The following is a 23,815-nucleotide window of genomic DNA, read 5'->3' as shown; positions in this document are numbered from 1 at the left end:
AATAAAGTTGCGCTTTCTTTCTTTCTGTAGCAAAAGCTAAGATTTGACCTTGTTGTTCCAATACTTTTGGAGGGGATGGTGATTATACATAATTTCAGTAAGCTGTAGTAGTGATTTTGGAGAAGTGATGATTTAGCTTTACTACACATATGAGAACATGTTAAATTTATGGACATTTTAAATCAGGTCAAATCAATGATTCAAGTCAAAATCCAAGACCTGATTAGTGCCTCACTGCTTTTTAGAGCTAAAACCTCATAGATGTGTTAACAGTTTGAAAATATAACACTTTAGGACCTTGTGGTTCTGACATACTGCAGCTTACCATAATAGTAATATACTGATGACATAGTTTTAATAAATTACATTTTTGATCTGAACAATCATGTAGTGAACAATCTAGCATTTTCATTTTTGAAAAACATATACACTACCGGCGGCACGGTGGTGTAGTGGTTAGCACTGTCGCCTCACAGCAAGAAGGTCCGGGTTCGAGCCCTGTGGCCGGCGAGGGCCTTTCTGTGCGGAGTTTGCATGTTCTCCCCGTGTCCGCGTGGGTTTCCTCCGGGTGCTCCGGTTTCCCCCACAGTCCAAAGACATGCAGGTTAGGTTAACTGGTGACTCTAAATTGACCGTAGGTGTGAATGTGAGTGTGAATGGTTGTCTGTGTCTATGTGTCAGCCCTGTGTGACCTGGCGACTTGTCCAGGGTGTACCCCGCCTTTCGCCCGTAGTCGGCTGGGATAGGCTCCAGCTTGCCTGTGACCCTGTAGGACAGGATAAAGCGGCTAGAGATAATGAGATGAGATATACACTACCGTTCAAAAGTTTGGGTCACCCAGACAATTTTGTGTTTTCCATGAAAAGTCACACTTTTATTTACCACCATAAGCTGTAAAATGAATAGAAAATATAGTCAAGACATTTTTCTGGCCATTTTGAGCATTTAATCAACCCCACAAATGTGATGCTCCAGAAACTCAATCTGCTCAAAGGAAGGTCAGTTTTATAGCTTCTCTAAAGAGCTCAACTGTTTTCAGCTGTGCTAACATGATTGTACAAGGGTTTTCTAATCATCCATTAGCCTTCTGAGGCAATGAGCAAACACATTGTACCATTAGAACACTGGAGTGAGAGTTGCTGGAAATGGGCCTCTATACACCTATGGAGATATTGCACCAAAAACCAGACATTTGCAGCTAGAATAGTCATTTACCACATTAGCAATGTATAGAGTGGATTTCTGATTAGTTTAAAGTGATCTTCGTTGAAAAGAACAGTGCTTTTCTTTCAAAAATAAGGACATTTCAAAGTGACCCCAAACTTTTGAACGGTAGTGTATATTTGTGTTGTACTCTTTACACTAGTACTGTTTATGCAGAGTCTGCTAAGGTGTTGAGCTATACACTTGAAGGTTTGCTTATTTGTCATTGTTAAGGATTGCCATGGATTGTATTTGTCCAAACCTTATGTAACCTACGTCAATATTTTGTGTCGTTAGGTGGTCATATGTGCCAGGTTAAAGTATAACAGAAAAGTTTTTGGTTTCAAGTCCATTGTTGTTGTTTCAATGAATACAGTTAAAGCAATTAATATTTAAATAGTGATGTCACACACCTGCGCTGATACTTTTCTCTCCCTTAAGTGATGTGAAGATTTGGTTCAGTTGTCATTATAGTAATTCACACTGCAGAATGCACAATACCACACCAAAGACTACAATTAAACTCTGGTGTAAAGCTGACAAGGTAGGCTTTTTTATTATTATTATTTTAGCCTTCCAGGTACAGTACTGTGCAAAAGTCTTAGGCACCCTATTTTTTTTTTCATACAAACTTTGTGATACCTTTCTATTTGATGACTTCTACATTATCGAGTCAATACAAAAACATTTTAGAGTTCCAAATGTTCATTTTCCAGCACAAAATTAAATGTTACAGAAAAAAATTGTTGTATCTGAGCAGCGTATTCCATAAGAGACGACTTTTCAGATTAAAAAAGAAAGCATAATGAAGGCTGCTGGGTTTTGGTGCAAAATTACGAAGCGAGTGTGACAGTCAAAGTGTCCAGAAGAACTGTGGCTGGTTCTGTAAGATGTTCAGTAAAACCTACAGCTCATTTCCTTATCAAACTGCACTAACTGTACCTGAGACTACTATTTTTCTTAAAGCAAAGGGTCGTCTCACACCAAATATTGACTTTGTTTCATTTATTATGGCTTACTTCTTACGGTTTATAGTATTTTTTAATGTTCCGACATTTCATTTCATTATTTTTTAAGCCATTTTTGGTCTCCAGCATTTCTTGACATGTGCCTAAGACTTTTGCACAGTGCTTAAGACAATTTACACATATTTTGAGATACGGTATGTAGTGTTTAATCAACTATCACCTTTGAGAAATAAGACTTCTCAGTAGTGCCATGTAGTAAGCAAAGTTGATGAGTTGCACTCATCATTTGGAGAAATTTTCCAACCACATTTTATTTGTAACAAATGGATGACTTGCTATAATTTTCTATATGATCCTGACACACGCATTATTATTATTTTTAATGTTGTTGAGGGCTGGCACGGTGGTGTAGTGGTTAGCGCTGTCGCCTCACAGCAAGAAGGTCCGGGTTCGAGCCCCGTGGCCGGCGAGGGCCTTTCTGTGCGGAGTTTGCATGTTCTCCCCGTGTCCGCGTGGGTTTCCTCCGGGTGCTCCGGTTTCCCCCACAGTCCAAAGACATGCAGGTTAGGTTAACTGGTGACTCTAAATTGACCGTAGGTGTGAATGTGAGTGTGAATGGTTGTCTGTGTCTATGTGTCAGCCCTGTGATGACCTGGCGACTTGTCCAGGGTGTACCCCGCCTCTCGCCCATAGTCAGCTGGGATAGGCTCCAGCTTGCCTGCGACCCTGTAGAAGGATAAAGCGGCTAGAGATAATGAGATGAGATGAGGTTCCCTGATGTACTTGCCTAATGCTCATTGTTCCTGGGAAAGGCTCGAGAACCACTGCAACTCTGACCAGAATAAAGTTACTGAAGATTAATCAGTGAATTCAAGGAATCAATGAATGCTTACATTTTGGATAACAAAATACATTATGTTTTTTTTGGGGGGGAGGGGGGGATATTTATTAATTTGGCTGACACATTTTCTAAAGAAAATTGAAACAGCACACAAGTGAGTAATTGATAGTGAAATTTGAGAATAAACCAAGACCAGGCTTGCTGTTCATGGCAAGCATGAAGGTCCCACCCAAAAGTTTTGCCTGTGCTTATCAGGAACAGTATACCATGTATGGTGTTTTATACCTTATATATAACAATAATTTGCCAACAATTACAATTTTTAATTCATTATTTAAGAGTGTATCATGCTTTTTATTATTATCATCTGTTTATAGTTACATTTCATAAAGAAGTTTTTCTTTTGTGGATTATTTTCTAGCATTACTACAGTAAGACTGAAAATAATTACACATACCAAATGAAAAATGCTTTGCAATCTTAGACCTTGCGATCCTTAATGACAGTTTGACAAGTAGAGGAAAAGCTGTAGGAGAAGCATGGTCCATATTGAGCCTGTTTGTTCTCTGCCTTTTTATTTGAACTTTCTAGTTTGCCATAAAGGGTGGAGCAAGCGGCCGGTGCTTCTAAATGGTGACTGTTTATGACGGAACACCCTTTTAAAAGATTAGCTTGTCATTTCTGGAGAAGGATCTGCATCCGTGGGGCAAGAGGTAGGAGCTTATGGAGTCTTTTGTCCTTGATATCCTTTAGATTTGTTCAAACCTTTGAGATCACATGTAGCTGAATGAGGGGAAATGAACTGTTGTTTTTTGCAGCTTGAGTTTAATCAAGTTTTCTTTGAAACTGAGATGAGATTTCACAGAAGGAAGTTAAAATGCAATCAAGATTATATAAGCGTGGAATTCTATAGCAGTATCTTTTCCTACTATAGATGCAACGACACGTATACGGAGCTGATCAGGATATAGGTTTTGTCTAGGGATACTTTCATGCAGTGTACTGACAGTGTAGCAGGAATGTGTGGATTTGAGAACGATATGTGATTGAATAGATATTTGAAATATATGGTAAAATGATGTGCATTTATTGAATGTAGAAAACAAGCTATCTCCTGTACAAACGACGACACTTATGTGTACGGCACAGCTCTGTAAAAGTACACCACATTAAGGGACTAAGAATATTTAATCATAAAGTACACTGCTAGGTGATTAGATAAGAGTTTAAGGCAAAAGTACTTTCTGTGTCCATTTCACCTTGTTACTACAGGAATACATTTATGTTTGACTAATTCTGTGTCTTACCTTTTGTCTGGCACTGATTAGCTACTTATTTCTCCCAACAGGTTGCAAGATGACTAGAAGACAAAAATGCAAAACAATAAACCTTTCTCCAACGGCTATAAAAACCATTTAAAGACCAGTAAATCAAGATAGTCTTCCAGGAAATCATTATGATGAACATTACGACAGCCACGTTTACTCTGTCCTGTTCATCCAATGTCACGGCAGCACCTCTTGGGAGTTATACCATCACATGGAGGATGGCTATGGTCACTCTTATTACAGTCCCACTCTCGGCCATCACCATCATTGGTAACATCCTGGTCATTGTTGCATTCCGGGTCAACCGTCTCCTCAGGACGGTCAGTAACTACTTCCTGTTGAGCTTAGCTGTGGCTGACCTTATCCTGGGCACCATCTCGATGAACCTCTACACCACTTACATCTTGATTGGACGCTGGACATTAGGCAATCTGGCCTGTGATGTGTGGCTGGCTGTGGATTACGTAGCAAGCAATGCCTCTGTTATGAACCTGCTGGCAATTAGCTTTGACCGTTACTTATCTGTCACGCGACCTCTGACCTATCGGGTCACTCGCACAACCAGAAGGGCAGTACTGATGATCGCTCTGGCATGGGGTATATCTTTCCTGCTTTGGGCTCCAGCCATCTTGTTCTGGCAGTACATAGTAGGTAAAAGGACAGTGCCTGAAGATCAGTGTTCGGTCCAGTTCCTGTCTCAGCCTGTGATCACATTTGGGACAGCCACTGCAGCTTTCTACTTGCCTGTCAGCGTGATGGTGGGCCTGTACTGGCGGGTGTACCGAGAGACAGAGAAACGTTCACGGCAACTAGCTGGATTAATAGCGTCTCGTGGGAGTGACTCAGACAAGTCATTACAGGTGAGTTACAAATGTTGATATTCAGTTCTGTATTAGATTCATGGATTTACTGATTACTAGATCAGGCAAAAGAGATCAATATATAGATTTTAGGACACATTACACCAGATTTTTTCCATTTCTTTTTTTTTTTTTGTCATTATCAGTCCCGTTCCAGTAGCAGCTATATAAGTGACAATGAAGAAGCCAGGCTTCAGACAAGCATCCAGCCAGAGTCAGAAGAAAGCATTAGAACCCTGTGTCCCTCCTTCACCCAGTGCACAGCAGCATGGTGGAAGAAGAGCAAGATACGCTACACTAGAGCTCCATCACACACTGTAAACAGCCACACACAAACTGGCACAGACTCTTCTGAGGATAGGCAGAAAAATGCTGCATGTATTCCTCTTGGTCAGTTCAGTCAGAGGCCAAACTCGCTGAATGATTCTGATGTTGATCCTCATGATATCCAAGTGGCAAACAGCCAATCAGACTGTCAAAATTCCCTCAGACAATGTTCCACTATAACTACAGGAGCATCGCCTCTGTCACAGTCAGCGATACAGAAAAGCCGCAAGCCACGCAGCTGGTCGCTGATCAGAGAGAAGAAAGCAGCACGGACCCTTTGTGCCATCCTACTGGCCTTCATTGTGACGTGGACGCCCTATAACATCATGGTGCTGGTGTCTACATTTTGTGAGGATTGTGTTCCTGAGAGGCTCTGGCAGTTGGGGTACTGGCTTTGCTATGTCAACAGCACGGTGAACCCAGTTTGCTATGCATTCTGCAACAAGCACTTTCAAGTCACCTTCAAGGCTCTTTTACTGTGCAGGTGGAGGGAGCAGATGAAGGGGAAAAGATTTACTTTTTCACAGGACAGCTGCTCAGCTCACTAGAGACTGTGGGTTCCTCTCATCTTTTAATTGCACTTCCTTGTTTTCCTTTCCTTGCGTCCTCAGAGAGTGGCGCTAATGAGATGAAAGCACAAGGGAATTTGGCAAAAGAGACGTCCTTGCTCTTTGAAGCGCCAGTTATTGAGATGTGTTGCACAACTGCACGGTTACACAGCATTACACACAGTGTAATTAATGAGTAATTTACCATCAATCAAAACATTTCCCAGGTACAATGCATTCTTAAATGTTGATTTTCAAGTCTGCAAGGTTCTACACCGTCAACTTACCGATGGACCTCTCATAAGAAAATTCATGCACATTTTACCCATCGTTTTCATTAATTCATTCATTTTCCATAACACTTATCCATTGCGGGTGGCAGGTGAGCTGGAGCCAATCCCAGCTAACGCTGGACGAGAGGCAGGGTACACCCTGGACAAGTTGCTAATCTATTGCCAGGCTGACACAACCCATTGTTAATGTTATTGTCATTGTTGCTTTGTGAATTTGTTAAAACTGTTCAAGTCAGGTATTTTTGTGCAAATACAAAGTGTTTAAAAGAATTTAAAAACCATGAACACTTGTGGTACATGTATGTTTATTGAAGAAAGGGTAATATAAAAGGGACGTAAGACAGCATCACATTCATTACCAAATACTAACAGACACAAAACTCCACAGTTTGTCAAATACTTAAAGAAATGAAGGAAAAATGCTTTTGAGAATGTGGACCTTGGCACCATTAATTTCTGCAAGTAAAAACTCAACAACAATAAAAATGAACTTCCGATACATATAGATATTAAAATACACCATAATTTTGTCAGAATAAGGCCATGTGATTTCTTCTGACATGCACTGTAAACAAGCAAGGGAGGGGGGAAAAAACAACAATCTGGCAACAGATATAACATAAACCAGCTCTTTATATCCATTAACGAGGATATTTATGGAAATAAATCACTTTGTTTACTTTCCTTAGTGCTCAAATCATTTAAAACACTTAATATATGTAGTAATGTGTCAGACGCTAATGCTGCAGCCGTGAAGTGAAGTGAAGGTCACTGCACATGTGCTGCCAAATAAAAGTCTCCTTCCTGCTCTACCTTCTCTGCCCCTCGACTTGCCACACCAGGCTAATAACGATGCTGTGAAGACATCAAAGTCTAAACTGTGTAGTGTAAAAAGGATTTTTATTTGGTGTGTATGAGCTGGATCAAAGGGAGTGTGTATGTGTGTGAGATCGTGTGTTGTCTCATGAGCAGTCCTGTTGATGTGATTACTCTACTGTAGGATTCTGGCTTTGGTAGATGGAAGCCTTGTCCTTCAGAAGATCCAGACACAAACGACAGCTCCAACTTCCTGTGAAACATGAAATACACACGGTTACTGTTAAAGCGGAACTGAAGGCAAATTTTTTAGCATCAAAATTCTATTTCTCATTTTATTAAATATAGGAATGCATTTTTGATAGCTATTTTGTCACTGCTATAGCAAGTTATGAGTGTTTGAAATATGCTATGTACAACCCCGATTCCAAAAAAGTTGGGACAAAGTACAAATTGTAAATAAAAACGGAATGCAATAATTTACAAATCTCAAAAACTGATATTGTATTCACAGTAGAACATAGACAACATATCAAATGTTGAAAGTGAGACATTTTGAAATTTCATGCCAAATATTGGCTCATTTGAAATTTCATGACAGCAACACATCATAAAGTTGGGACAGGGGCAATGAGGCTACGTTTACATTACGTCGAATCAGCGGATCATCAGATTAATGTTCTTAAAACGATTCGCGTTTACACTAAAACCGTTAGCCGTGCACACAGCAACACCAATACACGGATACGCTCGGCTCCGCAGGCATCCTGCGCTCCAAATCACTCCGCCCTGAACAGCGAGTGCCCTCTGGAGGGTGCGCACTCCGGCCCTGCGCAGCTCACACAGCGCGCGAGTGAAGTGCACAAGCCACGATTCGGGACTGAGCCACTGTGTGTGTGATCCCAGTGCATATCACTTACTACTTGCAAGTGGAAGGATGGCAAGCCTAAAGACAATCATAACTACACAATGGGCAGTATTTGCATCAGTATTTGCAGTACTTTTATACTCTTTAATGAAAGGTGATACAAGGCGGAAGTCCGCGCCGTTTTTCAGCAGTCGCGTCACATGACCAACACCAGCGAATCAGGAAGGTGGATGTCACAGTGACGTTGTCCAATGAGGACGCCAGCTAGAGCTCAGCACAGCGTATTCGCGTATCTCAATGTTTACACAGCACCGGACCAGATACGATCTAGATTGAATACGTGGACGCTGGCGGATTCCCGTTTCCTGGCTTTTCCAGGTGGTTTAATGTAAACGGACAGTGCATCCGCGAAGAAAACGAGACAGATACGGTCTAATGTAAACGTAGCCTAAGAGGCTGGAAAAGTTAAAGGTACAAAAAAGGAACAGCTGGAGGACCAAACTGCAACTCATTAGGTCAATTGGCAATAGGTCATTAACATGACTGGGTATAAAAAGAGCATCTTGGAGTGGCAACGGCTCTCAGAAGTAAAGATGGGAAGAGGATCACCAATCCCCCTAATTCTGCGCCGACAAATAGTGGAGCAATATCAGAAAGGAGTTCGACAGTGTAAAATTGCAGAGTTTGAACATATCATCAAAAGATTCAGAGAATCTGGAAGAATCTCTGTGCATAAGGGTCAAGGCCGGAAAACCATACTGGGTGCCCGTGATCTTTGGGCCCTTAGACGGCACTGCATCACATACAGGCATGCTTCTGTATTGGAAATCACAAAATGGGCTCAGGAATATTTCCAGAGAACATTTTCTGTGAACACAATTCACCGTGCCATCCGCCGTTGCCAGCTAAAACTCTATAGTTCAAAGAAGAAGCCGTATCTAAACATGATCCAGAAGCACAGACGTCTTCTCTGGGCCAAGGCTCATTTAAAATGGACTGTGGCAAAGTGGAAAACTGTTCTGTGGTCAGACGAATCAAAATTTGAACTTCTTTATGGAAATCAGGGACGCCGTGTCATTCGGACTAAAGAGGAGAAGGACGACCCAAGTTGTTATCAGCGCTCAGTTCAGAAGCCTGCATCTCTGATGGTATGGGGTTGCATTAGTACGTGTGGCATGGGCAGCTTACACATCTGGAAAGACACCATCAATGCTGAAAGGAATATCCAGGTTCTAGAGCAACATATGCTCCCATCCAGACGACGTCTCTTTCAGGGAAGACCTTGCATTTTCCAACATGACAATGCCAAACCACATACTGCATCAATTACAGCATCATGGCTGCGTAGAAGAAGGGTCCGGGTACTGAACTGACCAGCCTGCAGTCCAGATCTTTCACCCATAGAAAACATTTGGCGCATCATAAAACGGAAGATACGACAAAAAAAGACCTAAGACAGTTGAGCAACTAGAATCCTACATTAGACAAGAATGGGTTAACATTCCTATCCCTAAACTTGAGCAACTTGTCTCCTCAGTCCCCAGATGTTTACAGACTGTTGTAAAGAGAAAAGGGGATGTCTCACAGTGGTAAACATGGCCTTGTCCCAACTTTTTTGAGATGTGTTGTTGTCATGAAATTTAAAATCACCTAATTTTTCTCTTTAAATGATACATTTTCTCAGTTTAAACATTTGATATGTCATCTATGTTCTATTCTGAACAAAATATGTAATTTTGAAACTTCCACATCATTGCATTCCGTTTTTATTTACAATTTGTACTTTGTCGGAATCAGGGTTGTAATATATCAGTCCATATGTCAAAGCGATGGCCGTGAACGAGATTCGTTGAGACCTGTGCGAGACTTTGTAGGACGGAAGTAAAACATACAGTGGAAATCAAAGTGACCAACATCTGCCAACGTTATCAAAAGACGTGCGCGCCCTCTTTCGAATACTGACGTAATCAAGCCGGAAGTTTTGTTTGTTTTGATAGCAATCAGGAAAGTTTGAAAAAAGTAAGTAGTAATAGTCATTTAAACTCGTTTTTGTGTGATATTTTGTTTGGAAAACAGTGACACCTGGCTGACACTTGACGTTTCGAAGTCTCGCACAAGTCTCGTGAAGATCGCACGGATAAGTGACGCTCGCCGTGGACCAAATTAAATTCAACATGGCTAAAAAACGAATAGGCCGATAAGTATAATATTTAATTGCAATTAGTTGCCAATACGAGTCACGATATAAGGTTATTCAATTACGTTTTCGGTTTTAGTAACACATTAATTAAGAAATAAAGCAAGTTTAAAAATGACTTCAGTTCTCCTTTAATGACAATGTAATCACAGCAATGTCTGTAAAACTACGACTAATCCCTGCAAACGATTCAACAAATTTATACTGACCTTCCAAAATAAACATCATGAGCAATCAGGAGAATTATAATTAGACAAAAACAAGGGCATTGGTGAAAATTATGTGACTGTTACTAAACACAACATACATGTACGTAAAGCAATGTACTTGTAGGTACATGCTGCTAGCATTTCAATGTATTAACACACATATTCGTGCTGGAATTTTAACATTCTTTTACTACAGCTGTGGTTAAGAGTGCCACAGAAACCAAAATCTTAAAACAGACAGAAAACTGTTTTGATATTGAACTGATTTAATAATCTGAGAGAATACTTTGTGAATTTCTAATATGATTCAATTAAATCTAATTGGAAAAACACAAGAAATAAGTAACCACAGCCATAATGCCTGTGAAGAAGAAATAATAATTAAAAAAAAAAAAAACAGGCTTGCATGATTTAGAACGAGTACAAAAGAAAATTACTAGTAATTTAGTCCCGAGACACATGCAAGCAGAAACAGAATTCATACAGGACTGATTCTTTCCTATATTGATGAGAGCAAAGAAAACAAGAGTGCTCCGAAAGCACAATATCCCCCACAGGCAACTATACCATAATTCTGGTAAAATGTGACTGAATTGAACGAAATTACAATATGCATATTACCGACAAATAACAAAGAATTCTGTCAAGTTTTGTGAAATTCCTCCAAAAATTGTGAGAGGGGTTGATTTCAGAAGGTGAGTACCCTTCCCGAGATGGACGGACATCGCCACGACATAATCCCCCTTTGGGCTTTTCGGCCAGCAGGGGATCATAAAAATTGTGAGGGAAGCTGAGTTCAGAAAGCAAGCACACCTTGATGAAATTGCCAAAGTACAAGTTTGTTAATAATCAAGGGCGGAACTCTGGTAAAATTTCCCCAAATTAAACGAAATTTCAATATGCGTATAACTGTCATATAACAAAGCCTTCTGCCAAGTTTGGTGAAATTCCTCCACAAATTGAGAGCAGTTAATTTCAGAAGAACGTACACCCTCATGAAATTGTTAAAGTACAAGTTATTTAATCAAGGGTCAAAACTCAAGTAAAATTTTCACAAACAAAATTAAATCGCAATATGCGTATTACCGTCATATAACAAGGCCTTTTGCCAAGCTTCGAGAAATTCGTCCAAAAATTGAGAAAGGAGTTGATGTCAGAAGGCGAGCACACCTTCATGAAATTGTGAAAGTACAAGGTTCTTAATCAAGGGCCACAACTTTGGTAAAATGCGACTGAATTGAACAAAATAACAATATGTGTAATACCGACATATAACACGGCCTTTTGCCAAGTTTGGTGAAATTCCTCCAAAGATTGTGAGAGGAGTAGATTTCAGAAGGAAAACACACTCTCATGAAACTGTCAAAGTATAATTTTGTTAATCAAGGGCTGTAACTCTGGTAAAATGTGACCCAATTTAACGAAATTAAAATATGCGTATTCTCAACATATAACAAAGAATCCTGCCAAGTTTCATGAAATTCCTCCAAAAATTGTGAGAGGAGTCGATTTCAGAAGGTGAGCACCCTTCGCGGGACGGACGGATGTCGCCGCGACATAATCCCCCTTTGGGCCTGTCGGCCAGCGGGGGATAAAAATTGTAATATGTTAGCTGGATAGTTAGTGACATCAAATGGAAGCTATTTTTGTCAAATGTTTATTAAATAAAAAAAGAGAGCAACCAGTTTCCTTATTGCATTTTTCGTTGAAGTTTGTCATTCGTTAATTTTCTAGTCAACAATTTTTATTTAAATTAGTCAGTGCCATAATTACAGATTTAAGTCCACTATTATGCTTTGTCCTTCGTTAAAATATTACTTATTTTAAAAAATTAAAACTAAATAAATATAGATGGCAAAACACACACAAAAAATAAATCAGTGTCTAAAGTGGTTTACCTTCTGGAGGGTCGGACATAGGAGGAGTGAGGCAGTACATATGGTATCCTCTATCGCAGTCATCACAGAACAGGAGCTGGTCCTGAATCAGCACAATCAGAAGAGGATACAGTCAACTGGGCACATTAACGTGTGCAAATAGACCTATTCCAATTCCATTAACATCTGAATGCAAGGCATAAGACATGAGCATGTGTGAATAGGTCACTGAACTCACATCGTTCTCAGACGTGCCACAAACATTGCAGCACTTGCATTCAATGCACTGCCAGCGATATGTTTTTACCGCTGCCATCATCACTGCTGTGAACTGCAGGCAAGAAGGATGGCCTGAGAAAAGAGGGAAATACAAAGAACATTGATCACAATGCCAAAAAATATTACAAGCCACAGAAGTTCTTGACCTTTCGGACACAAACAAATAATTTGCAAAAAGAACCAGTGACGGTGACTAACCAACAACCTAAGTGTGTCACAGTTACTGTGCTGAAATAAGTGACTACAAGTTTGCTTCAGTAGGGTTTGCACTTGATTGGATGAGAGGGAAAAGTCATACCTGAGCGTCCACAGTCAGAGCAGGACACCAGTTCCTCAGACTGGCCCGTCTTCTGGTTCATGTTGGAGTCACCCAGGCAGAAATCACAGTAATCATTTGGCGGTGCCAAGCCATTAGGACCTTTCTTAGGAGCTAAGAATAAAGTGGACATTGGCTATAAATTGTGTGTATGATTTTATTATTTGTATTAAAATACACTTTGTATACATTTTATTTAATGGGAAACACTAATGATACTATACTGTAGTTTAGAAGGGGTTTAAAAAAAAGTTCAAACGTGCTCACCAGATCTTTGTTATATTTGCCCAGAAACTCACTAGGCTAAAAAGTGGTAGATAACATAATTTAATAATGTACTAGTTTGCTAGTTAAGTGCATTAAAGTAGACTAAGGAAAACGGACAAGTACATGATCACGTCGTAAAATGTGTTTGCATCCACAGTGAAAAGTCAGCAAATTGTTCGTCAACATTCAGCTATGGTGTTTACATTGAGTTCCCTTGGCTGACGCTTTTATGCAAAGCAAAAACAAGTGAGCCCTTGAGTGTTCAGTGGCTCAACAATGGCAGCTTGGTGATACTAGGATTTGAACTCAAGACCTTGCAATCAGTAGCCCAATACACCTTAGGTGGTGTCTACATTAGACCATATCAGCGGATCATCAGATTAACGTTTTTAAAACGATTCGCGTGCACACAGCAACGCCAATGGAGCACTTGCATGTGACGTCACAGCTGATCCAGATTGTGACGGACGCCATCGTGTCGGTCAAACGCCATATTCCGCCTTCTACTTCTACTTCTACCTTTTCTTCTGGAAAACCCTACTATATACAATTCTACTACAACGGCTGCGGCTACAAGCTCTCCCTACCTGTGCACGTTTTTTATGTTTTTTGTGTGTATTTTTGCGTGTTGTTCGTCTGTACCGGACTTCAATATCCACTACAACCGTATGGACTTACTGGACATTGGTTTCCAGCAGAAAATGACGGTTTGTAGCGATTTCCATCGCATGCACAACATTCCGGACGAGAAAAAAAAAAAAACATTCCGGACGAGATGGCGAGACCAGCGGGGTCTCCGTGGATTGTTATTGGAAGCAAAGCGAAGGAGGCGGCGCCGGGAGCCGAAGCAAAAGCAAGGCTACAGAGCCGGCCTGTTGACTAAGCTCAGAAAACAGCTACTCAAACCTCCACTGCCAAGCCTCTACCTCTCCAACGCCAGATCCATGTAAACAAGACGGACGATTTGGAATTACCTTATTCTATTCTATAATCGGCTGGTCAGTGCTATACTCAATACTTAAGTGACTTACCCATCCAATGAGGATTATTTTCTTGTTTACAAAGATGCCACATCCGAGTCGCTGACAAATCCTGAATTTCTGTAAAGAAAACTGTCCAGAGATTTATAAGCACACAGTGCTTCACCACTGAACAGCGAGGGAAAGTTGATGAGGTAATCATACACGTCCAGGTATTCCGCTGACAGTTCAAAATCCGGTCGTGAAAACTCCGTCCGGTAAGCCATAAGGGTCACAAATCTGTAGATCGTTTATTTTAGACATATATCTAGTTATCTGTTCATTAGAAAAATGAGCCGTGTAGTCCGTCGGTTGAAATTGATCCATTCTGTACACGAGTGCAGCAGTATTCAGCGGTGTTTTTGACCGACAAGATGGGGGTTGTGTACTTTCCGGTCACGTGACTGCAAGATCTCTATACATGGATACGCTAATCACATGACTAATTAGACGGCACGTCACATGATCCCAGTGCATATCGGGCATGCGCAAGTCACTCACCACTTGCAAGTGGAAGGATGGCAAGCGAACACCTTCTCCAGCAGATAAACACACCTGGCTGTGATGTTCATGTTCTCACTGAGTTTAAGCGCCTGAAGGAGGTAAATAAGTTGAAATGTGTAAATAAACCTCAGTGCGGCTCAGCACTTCCTCCTGCGCTCCAAATCACTCCGCCCTGAACAGCGAGTGCCCTCTGGAGGGTGCGCACTCCAGCCCTGCGCAGCTCACAGAGCGCGCGAGTGAAGCGCACGAGCAGTGATTCGGGACTGAGCCGCTGTGTGTGTGATCCCAACGCGAGCGAATCAGGAAGGTGGATGTCACAGTGACGTTGTCCAATGACGACGTCAGCTAGAGCTCAGCACAGCGTATCCTCGTTCCTCAATGTTTACACAGCACCGGATCAGATACGTAATGGATTGAATACGTGGGCCCTGGCGGATTCAAGTTGTTCCGCCTGTGGAGTCGTTTCCCGGCGTTTTAATGTGAACGGACAGTGCATCCGCGACGAAAACGAGACGGATACGGTCTAATGTAAACACCACCTTAACCACTCAGCTACCCACTGCTCTTTGAGATGCTTTCTGTATTCAGATTACATGTTAAAAACAAAGAAAGAAATTACTTGAGTCTGGTTAAAGTCTTCATTTTCTATTGATATACTTAACAGCAGCATAACTGCATGCAGGAGGAGTGTTAGCTGTTTTTTTTTTGCTGAACTTTATTGTGCTCAGTTCCACTAGTGATTACATATACCCATAAAAAGACCATCAGACATCCTTGAAACCTGCTTGTCCCGAACTCCTGGCTTACTGATTTGTCCACTTCAATGTTGTATAGTACACATTATTTAACTACCAAGCAGAGATGTGCAGCAGGACTAGAACCTGCAGGACTCAATTTTTTATTCTGTGAATTTTTGTCCATGCTGGTAGGATTGGACTGAAATAAGTAATAGACACTGCATGACAAGGAGGCCACCGAAATCACACCGCTAACAAAACGTACTCTTGGTTTCCTCCTGTGGTGCAGGAGTGTGGATCTCAGCTTCCTCTTTTTCCTCTCCCTCTTCTTCAGCCAGGTGAGAGTGAGTGTAGTGGTAACTCAGACCTGGTCTATTCTTATAGCGTTTTCCGCAGACTAAACACAAGGCATAAACGTTAAAATAAATATGGGTCAGCATGCACAAATGCATATAGCACGCCAGAGGAAAGCAACTTACTATCACAGGCATATGGTTTATCACGATCTTCCAAAGCTGCTGCAGCAGCTTCTGTTTTTTTCTTCCCATTTCCAACTCCACGACCCTAACAGACAGAGAACATCACCTCATTGCTGTTTCTGACAAAATTATTTCATCAGAAAATCATAATTAGGCTGCAGTGTATCAGGTATCAGCTACCTTAGATTTTCCTTTCCGTCTTTTTGGAGCCTCCTCCTCAAAATCTTCATCGTCCAGGTCATCTAGATAGTCTTCTGGTTCTAGGATCCTCTAAAAAAAATTTAAAATAAAAACAGAAGAGACTCTAGCAAAATACAATCATCCAAAAAATGTAAAATCATTTTAACTACTGCTCTGAAACAGACTTGGGGCATTTTCACACCCAGGATGGTTTGATTCTGAGCTGGTTTCTGTGAAAGCGATACGAAACATCATCTCATCTGAGAATCAACTCCACAATTTTAGATTTCTGTTGTGTGAGAAATCTTTGCATAAGGTTATACGGTACTTTTCCTTTATTGTCATTTTAATGTTCAGCCAGTACAATCATTAGTTTATCTGTTTTTGCTCAACAGTTTGGGTACAGTCAAAGCTACTTGCTTTCATACATTTTCAGTCATGCCTTTTAATGACATTTTTAGTCACTCTGCTGCCCTTATACGTGAAAACATACCTTTCCATCACTGTGAAATTTGATTTCAGAAATAACGTGACAAATGCTAGTACTTCATCTCATTGTTGTTTGCCTGGTCCAGAAACGCATGGTGCCAGAATTCACTTCTAGTGAACGATGCACACTCAGAAGTGAATAAGCAATTCCCTGAACCAAACTTATGGCCCTTTTCCACTACCCTTTTTCAGCTCACTTCAGCCCGACACGGCTCGCGTTTCGACTACCTCAGAGCAGCACGACTCAGCTCGCTTCAGCCCTGCTCAGCACCCAAAACTCGCACCGTTTTGGAGTAGGGCTGAAGCGAGCCAAACCGAGCCGAGTGGGGCTAGGGGCGTGAGCAGACACTCCCCTGTGCACTGATTGGTGAAGAGGAGTGTCCTCACACGCCCATACACGCCCCGCGAGCACGCTGGGATCTGTAAACACCGTAAACCCGGAAGAAGAATTACGAGAATTTCTGAAGCCTTATGCGCCTCGCCTCATCTATTCGCTCTTGCCAGTATCTGTTGGCGTTGTCGGTGACAACAAGCCACAGCACCAAGACCAGCAACACTAACGACTCCATGTCCTCCATGTTTATTGTTTACTATCCGGGTCGTAAGACTACCGCTTAAAAGCTCACTGATGCAGGCTTTTAGATAGAGGGGCGTCTGGGCGTCTTTTCGACGCCCTGTACTGAAAAAAACAAGAAATTGGACGCCCTACTTTTTAGTACGACGCCCTAAAATTTCCGCCCGTGTTATGTCCGGTAACTTAGCTGAATATGTTAAAAAATCGCCGAGTCTGAGCTTTCCGAGGATCTACAAGCTTTGTTGACACCGCCATTTTGGAAATTTCAGAAGTCTTGCTTTGACAGCTGTCTTTCCCGAAGACGCCCAGGGTTACCATAGCAACAGCACGAGCCCAGAGTACAAAATATAGGCACCCGCCGCAGAGCTACAGAAACACGCGTTTCTATGGCTGCACTAATTTCAAAGTTGTGAGAGCCCTCGTTATAAATAAATGGGTTATTAAATAAATTTGGTGTACAAAGCACTTGTAATATGCGTTCCCAGAGCAGAGGGGGAAAAGATGTATGCCTAGGAGACACTGGCATAAATATCCAGACAATATAGCCGTAGACTATATTGCCGCAGCTAAATGTGGAATGTAGTCTATAGAAAACCGGCCTTACCTGACATGTTATTTATCCCGAATAAATCCTTTTAACAGTAAATAACACATTTTCATGCAGATTTTCCCAACATTACAGGCTACGTAGTGGAGAGTGTGGTAGTCGAGCCGGCGGGTAGTATTTCTAGTAGGCTAAACAATAATCAAATACGACACGTTCTAAAGGATGCTGGGATTCCAAAGAACGCACGTGAAAAGGACGAACATGAAACTGTTCGTCCTTGGTTTTTACCTTCTAGCTTTGTAATTAATGGGTTTCTATTGAAAAAACGAATACCATTATAATGTTTGAAGACTTAGCCATATTTCCTGTGTGTTTTTTTCTTTGTTATACTAAATCTTTGGACGCTAGCGGCTTTGAAAGCAAAACTGGTCAGCCGGGGTTGGTTGTCACACTGTGTTCGGGGTTGGTTGTCACATGTAATGCAATTGCAATAGGTGCACTACTGACTGAGACAAACACAGCTACAACAAGCTTTATTTATGTAGTATTCTGCGATCAGAAAGCTTTATAGCTAATTTGTCATGCTTAATATGCAACTCCAGCTCAAAAAATCCCAGAAATATACCCATTTTAATAATAATATTCATTAAAAATATACGCAGTTTGCAGTGTATTTTGTTTTGGTGTTCCCAAAGTTGATATTGTATTACCAATCTGTTATACCTACATGTATTTTGAATACATTTTCTTTAACATTTTTACATAATTCTCAACCCCCTAAAACACTCGTGCCAGCGGCGCTCAACGCGCCGCTACACCTCGCCACATACAGTGACACCTGCAAAAAAGTTAGACTCCCTAAAAAAAAATCCTGCCTAAAAGCCTGCACTGATGTCACTGTTTGCGCCGCCTAACGACATCACGTGACGTCCACCCACTTTCGCTAACTCCACCCAATGTGTCCACCCACTTCCAGCCAGCACGGTTCAGCGCGGTTGTAGTCGAAATGCAACTCCAACAGCCCCACTCAGCTCGACTCAGCCCAACTCAGCACGGCACGGCTCAGCCCAACTCAGCCGCGTTGGTAGTGGAAAAGCGGCATTAGGCTACATCCACACGACAACGGCAACGAGATTTTTTTTTTTTAAATATCGCGCCCACATGGGCAACGGATCAGTAAAATATCAGGTTCATATGGCAACGCAACGCTTGCTGAAAACGATGCAATACACATGCCACACCTCTACGTGCGCTGTAAGACGGTCCCATCAGAGACACCAGAACAATAGAAGTAGACGCATGCGCATAAACCCCTTCTTCTGTAGCATCAGCCACAAAGTTTTGATTATTAGTCAGTAGCGTAAAATAGTATCTATTGTCTAAGACACTTATTTATATTTCATATTAAAACGTCTATGTAAATTAATACATAGAAAGCCTGGCCAGGCGCTGAACGTTCTTCTGCCTTCACTTTAAGAGAAATTCAGGCCGAGCATGAGCCTAGGTTCTTCCCTGTCACTGTCGCACGCGCACACCTTCTCACTCCCTGTCCTATGGCTATAGTCCCTTTAAATCACGTGCTCGTTTTTTGAATGGAGACGCGGAAAGAGGAATGAACGGGGGTAGATGGAGAGAGAGAGAGGAATGAATGGGGGTAGATGGAAGCCGGTACACCAACATTCTGATATCCTCCAGAATTCTTTAATGGTCCGGAATAAACTGAATGCTACACGTTGATGGATTACTTTGTTCTTCTACGCCCTTTTTGAGGAATGTATTGTCGGACTTAAACCAACATCTGAAGACATGAGATCGCTCCTTTTTTCCCCTATTTTTGCCGGCGGGATTGTCATGTGGTTGTGATGTCATCGTAAACAAATCCGTTCTACTCATCCAGACGACTTCGCAATGGCGCCGTTGCCAGATTTTTCCACTATGGAACCCGTTCTCAAAAGATTTCATTTTGGGGCACCCAAAACGCCGGTGTCGTGTGGACGCCAGGCCGAAACGATAAACAATTTTATCAGATTCACCTGAATCCGTTGCCGTGTGGACAGGGCCTTAAGCTGTGTTCACATATATACCGGTACAATAGTGGTATAACTGTATCGATACAAAGTATACCGGTACAGTTTAGTGCATCTGTCCACACTAGCGAGAAATGTTTGCGGTTTTCTTTCACGGTAGTTGAAATGTGCGTGCGCGAAATGTTTCCGTGATTACTGAGTAACTTCCTTCAGAGAATATGGCGGATGAAACAACGTGTGTGTGCTTTTTGTTGTCAATGTACAGTCTGTATTTCTGGTGGTCATTTATTCAGTCGAATCATATAAAACGCGCGAGGCAGTTGAGAAAGAAACCAAGAAAACGAATCTCCGTTCTTCACTATTTTATTCAGCGAAGACAGCGAAGAAGTAGGAATGGTTCATTGCGCATGCGCATTATATTTGTATCGATACAGAACCGCTTCATCTGTCCACACTACAGCGAAGTGCTACAGTACCGATACTGTACCGGTATGAAACCCATACATTTGTGGGTTTCGTACCGATACAGTTATACCGCTACAGTACCGGTATAGTTGCTAGTGTGGACAGGTGTTGCGGTACGAAAGTAGTATCGTATCGGTACAAAATCCCTAGTGTGGACAGGGTATAAGCTTGGTCATGGAGGTCACATCAACTAGATACCTTTCTCACACGTGTGGATCCACTGTGGCTACTGGCCCCGGCAGTGCTCGTGACGTCTGCCAGACTCTGGTCTTCCTCTGGGCCCCTGAGCTCTGGAGCAGCTCTCTTATCCACAGGCTCTCCTTTTAGCAAAGCCTCCAGGCTGCTTCCATCCAAAGGCCCCAACCCATCTTTTTTCAATCCCAATTCAAGGTCGGCTTTAAGAGAGAAAGCACGGGCGTTGGTGGAAAATAGCTCCAATTCAAGATTCTTGATAAGATCAAATGCTAAGATGCGTTACCTGCTTTGAGTGGGGGGAAAACCAAAGCGGGGTCCTCGGGTGGATGTGCCCTTCTCTTCTTTCTCCAGCGGCGGGCAGGGTATGTGTACAGCTGCCCTGGTGCTACACCTTGCCAAGGACAAAGAAGGCATTAAAGTGCCATCCCACCATTGGATGTATTCTTTGGCATAAAATACAATATATTTTATGACAACATGACTAGACAGAGAAATCTTTTAGCTTCAAAATGATATATCAAACACAATTTTTTGACAACGACAAGTATATTAATTTTGCGAGCAAAGTCACCTACCCTTTTAATTTCCGCGCGGTAGTGAAACGTGATGTCATCGGCAGGTTTCCCTTCTTGTGTACCACGTGTCGGTCTATTTTTAGACCAGGAAACCCCCAAAGTGAGAGAGTCATTTCTCCTCGTATATGGGGGCCAAAAAAATTGCGAAAAATTTTGAGTTAATCTTTCAGTTAGCTAGATTTATTGGTATTAGCTAGATTTATTGGTATTATTTTTATCGCGTTCTATCTGCCATTGCTGATAATATGTGCCACGTCACACGTCACGTGGTACACAAGAAGGGGAACCTGCCGATGACATGACGCGCGGAAATTAAAAGGGTAGGTGACTTTGGTTGCAAAATTAATATACTTGTCGTTGTCAAAAAATTATGTTTGATATATCATTTTGAAGCTAAAAGATTTCTCTATCTAGTGATACCATTTATATATATGTTGTCAAAATATACTGTATTTTATGCCAAAGAATACATCCAGTGGTGGAATGGCACTTTAAGAAAACAAGTAACAACCGTAGAAATGATGGCGTATGTGGGTAAATAAAAACATTTCAAACCTGCACTCCTGTGCCTTTTCTCCATCCAGATGTAGCAGTTGCTCTGAGCCACTCCAGTCTGGGAGTCGAGAAAAGGCATGAGGATGCTTCTCTCTGCACACAGCCGGGCATTGTAGCTGTGGCACTGCTCCATGGCATCTTTGTAATACTGCTCTCCCATCCTAACACCCAAAAGTTCGTGAGAAATTGCAAGATAGAAAGAAATAAGAGCATGAAATAACGTCCAGCTGTTTTGGTAGGTCATAGTTTGCCAGTTATTCGATTAAACACATCACTAACAAACAATAGCTTCAGCTAGGTCTCCTATACTCCAACAAGAACGCGTTCAACACAAACAAATCATACAAAAATCACCTTGCAGCCAGTAAAATGCGTTTAGAATGATTTCTAACTCATAACAGCTAAATACCGTATGTGCATTTACAACGGTTAGTAAATACAAAGCTAATAAGCTAATATTTTGTTGCTTGGAAAACAATGAATGGAAGCGATTAGCAAGCCACTGCTTCAATCGGTCAACTGAGTTAAAACGATTATCTTTCACTGACAGAAACTCCATTATGATTATTTAAGAGTACACTTGTTCGATTCTGAAATGCAGATAACGAACGAATATTCGTTTGAATGTCGAGGGGGGAAAAAAATCTGTAAATCAACTCACACTTTAACAACATTCTCAACGGCCGCCGCCATTTTTTGATGTAATGGTCGTAATGTTGACTGCGCATGCGCGTCACATGAACACTGCCAGATGTTCAAGCCCCATGCTGAAACCTTCTTCAGGGCCATTACACTGATTTCTGCTCTTTTGTCTTCAAACAAAACCCCCACTACTTCTCAACCAACTGTTCCTCATGAACAGTAGCGGTGAAAAACTAGAAAAGGAGATATGTTTTTAGACTTTTCTAAGTGGATAATCCCACTTGGAAAAGTCTAAAAACGGGCGAAAGGTGGGGTACACCCTGGACAAGTCGCCAGGTCATCACAAGGCTGACACATAGACACAGACAACCATTCACACTCACGGTCAATTTAGAGTCACCAGTTAACCTAACCTGCATGTCTTTGGACTGTGGGGGAAACCGGAGCAAACCCACGCAGACATGGGGAGAACATGCAAACTCCACACAGAAAGGCCCTCGCCGGCCACGGGGCTCGAACCTGGGCCTTCTTGCTGTGAGGCGACAGCGCTAACCACTACACCACCGTGCCGCCCTGCATGATCCTCATCTCATCTCATTATCTCTAGCCGCTTTATCCTGTTCTACAGGGTCGCAGGGAAGCTGGAGCCTATCCCAGCTGACTACGGGCGAGAGGCGGGGTACACCCTGGACAAGTCGCCAGGTCATCACAGGGCTGACACATATGCCGCTTTTCCACTACAAACGCGGCTGAGTCGAGCTGAGCGGGGCTGTTGGAGTTGCATTTCGATTACAACCGCGCTGAACCGTGCTGGCTGGAAGTGGGTGGACACATTGGGTGGAGTTAGCGAAAGTGGGTGGACATCACGTGATGTCGTTAGGCGGCGCAAACAGTGACATCAGTGATCTTTTAAGCAGTAGTCTCACGACCCGAATAGTAAACAATAAACATGGAGGACATGGAGTCGTTAGTGTTGCTGGTCTTGGTGCTGTGGCTTGTTGTCACCGACAACGCCAACAGATACTGGCAAGAGCGTATGGACCCTTTTCACGTGACGTCACGACAAACGCGGCCGCCATTTTGGACGTGTACTACCAGTAGTTTACCACAACCAACATTGAGGAACGGCAGCAAAGAAAGTTTTTACTTTCAGCAAGACTTCCATCATGCCACTATATTGTTGTGCACCTGGATGTAGTAACCATCAACAAACAAGGCAAGGTTTATCATTTTATCGGATCCCGACGGAGAAGATGGATAGCGGCCATAAACAGATTGGCAGCCCTCGGCATACCAACGCTTGTGTAGTGACCACTTTGTTGGAGGTAAGACGAATAAAATTAGCCAGAAAAGGCATTACATTGCTGTTAACATTCTGTGGCGGCGAGTGTGTAACCAAATAGGCTAAAATAACCCATTGTAACCTCTTTGTTCTTCTGTAGTAGCTATTGTTGACTAGCTAATGTCAACAACATAGTAGCTGGTATGTTACTGTAGCAATGTTTACGTTCAGTCATTTGGATGACTGTTAAAACCTTTCAGTCTCAAGTTTTTCCTTTACTGTATTTACTAGTTTACTGTAATTATGATCCAGCAGCTATTTACACCGGATCCAGTGTAAATAGCTGCC

At 42.0% G+C, this 23,815-nt stretch overlaps 2 protein-coding genes across 2 annotated transcripts; one reads left to right on the top strand and one right to left on the bottom strand.

The window, feature by feature from the left end:
• Positions 1 to 3,622: 3,622 nt before the first annotated feature.
• On the top strand, positions 3,623 to 7,047 carry chrm1a (cholinergic receptor, muscarinic 1a). The gene is made up of 3 exons (XM_060928062.1): positions 3,623 to 3,725; positions 4,361 to 5,200; positions 5,347 to 7,047. The coding sequence occupies exons 2-3, from the start codon at positions 4,469 to 4,471 to the stop codon at positions 6,073 to 6,075; spliced, it is 1,461 nt and encodes a 486-aa protein (XP_060784045.1). The 5' UTR covers positions 3,623 to 3,725; positions 4,361 to 4,468; the 3' UTR covers positions 6,076 to 7,047.
• Positions 6,657 to 22,275, bottom strand: dpf2l (D4, zinc and double PHD fingers family 2, like). The gene is made up of 11 exons (XM_060928063.1): positions 22,205 to 22,275; positions 21,544 to 21,704; positions 20,697 to 20,804; positions 20,417 to 20,613; positions 16,117 to 16,206; positions 15,937 to 16,021; positions 15,723 to 15,854; positions 12,913 to 13,044; positions 12,574 to 12,686; positions 12,357 to 12,438; positions 6,657 to 7,437 (listed from the first exon to the last, which is right to left on the bottom strand). The coding sequence occupies exons 1-11, from the start codon at positions 22,234 to 22,236 to the stop codon at positions 7,355 to 7,357; spliced, it is 1,215 nt and encodes a 404-aa protein (XP_060784046.1). The 5' UTR covers positions 22,237 to 22,275; the 3' UTR covers positions 6,657 to 7,354.
• Between the last annotated feature and the right edge of the window lie 1,540 nt (positions 22,276 to 23,815).

The sequence above is a fragment of the Neoarius graeffei genome, chromosome 8 (assembly GCF_027579695.1).
Source record: "Neoarius graeffei isolate fNeoGra1 chromosome 8, fNeoGra1.pri, whole genome shotgun sequence".
NCBI classification, from domain to species: Eukaryota; Metazoa; Chordata; class Actinopteri; order Siluriformes; family Ariidae; genus Neoarius; species Neoarius graeffei.
The sequence above is the reverse complement of the archived record's forward strand: the minus strand, read 5'-3'. Positions and strand labels throughout refer to the sequence as shown.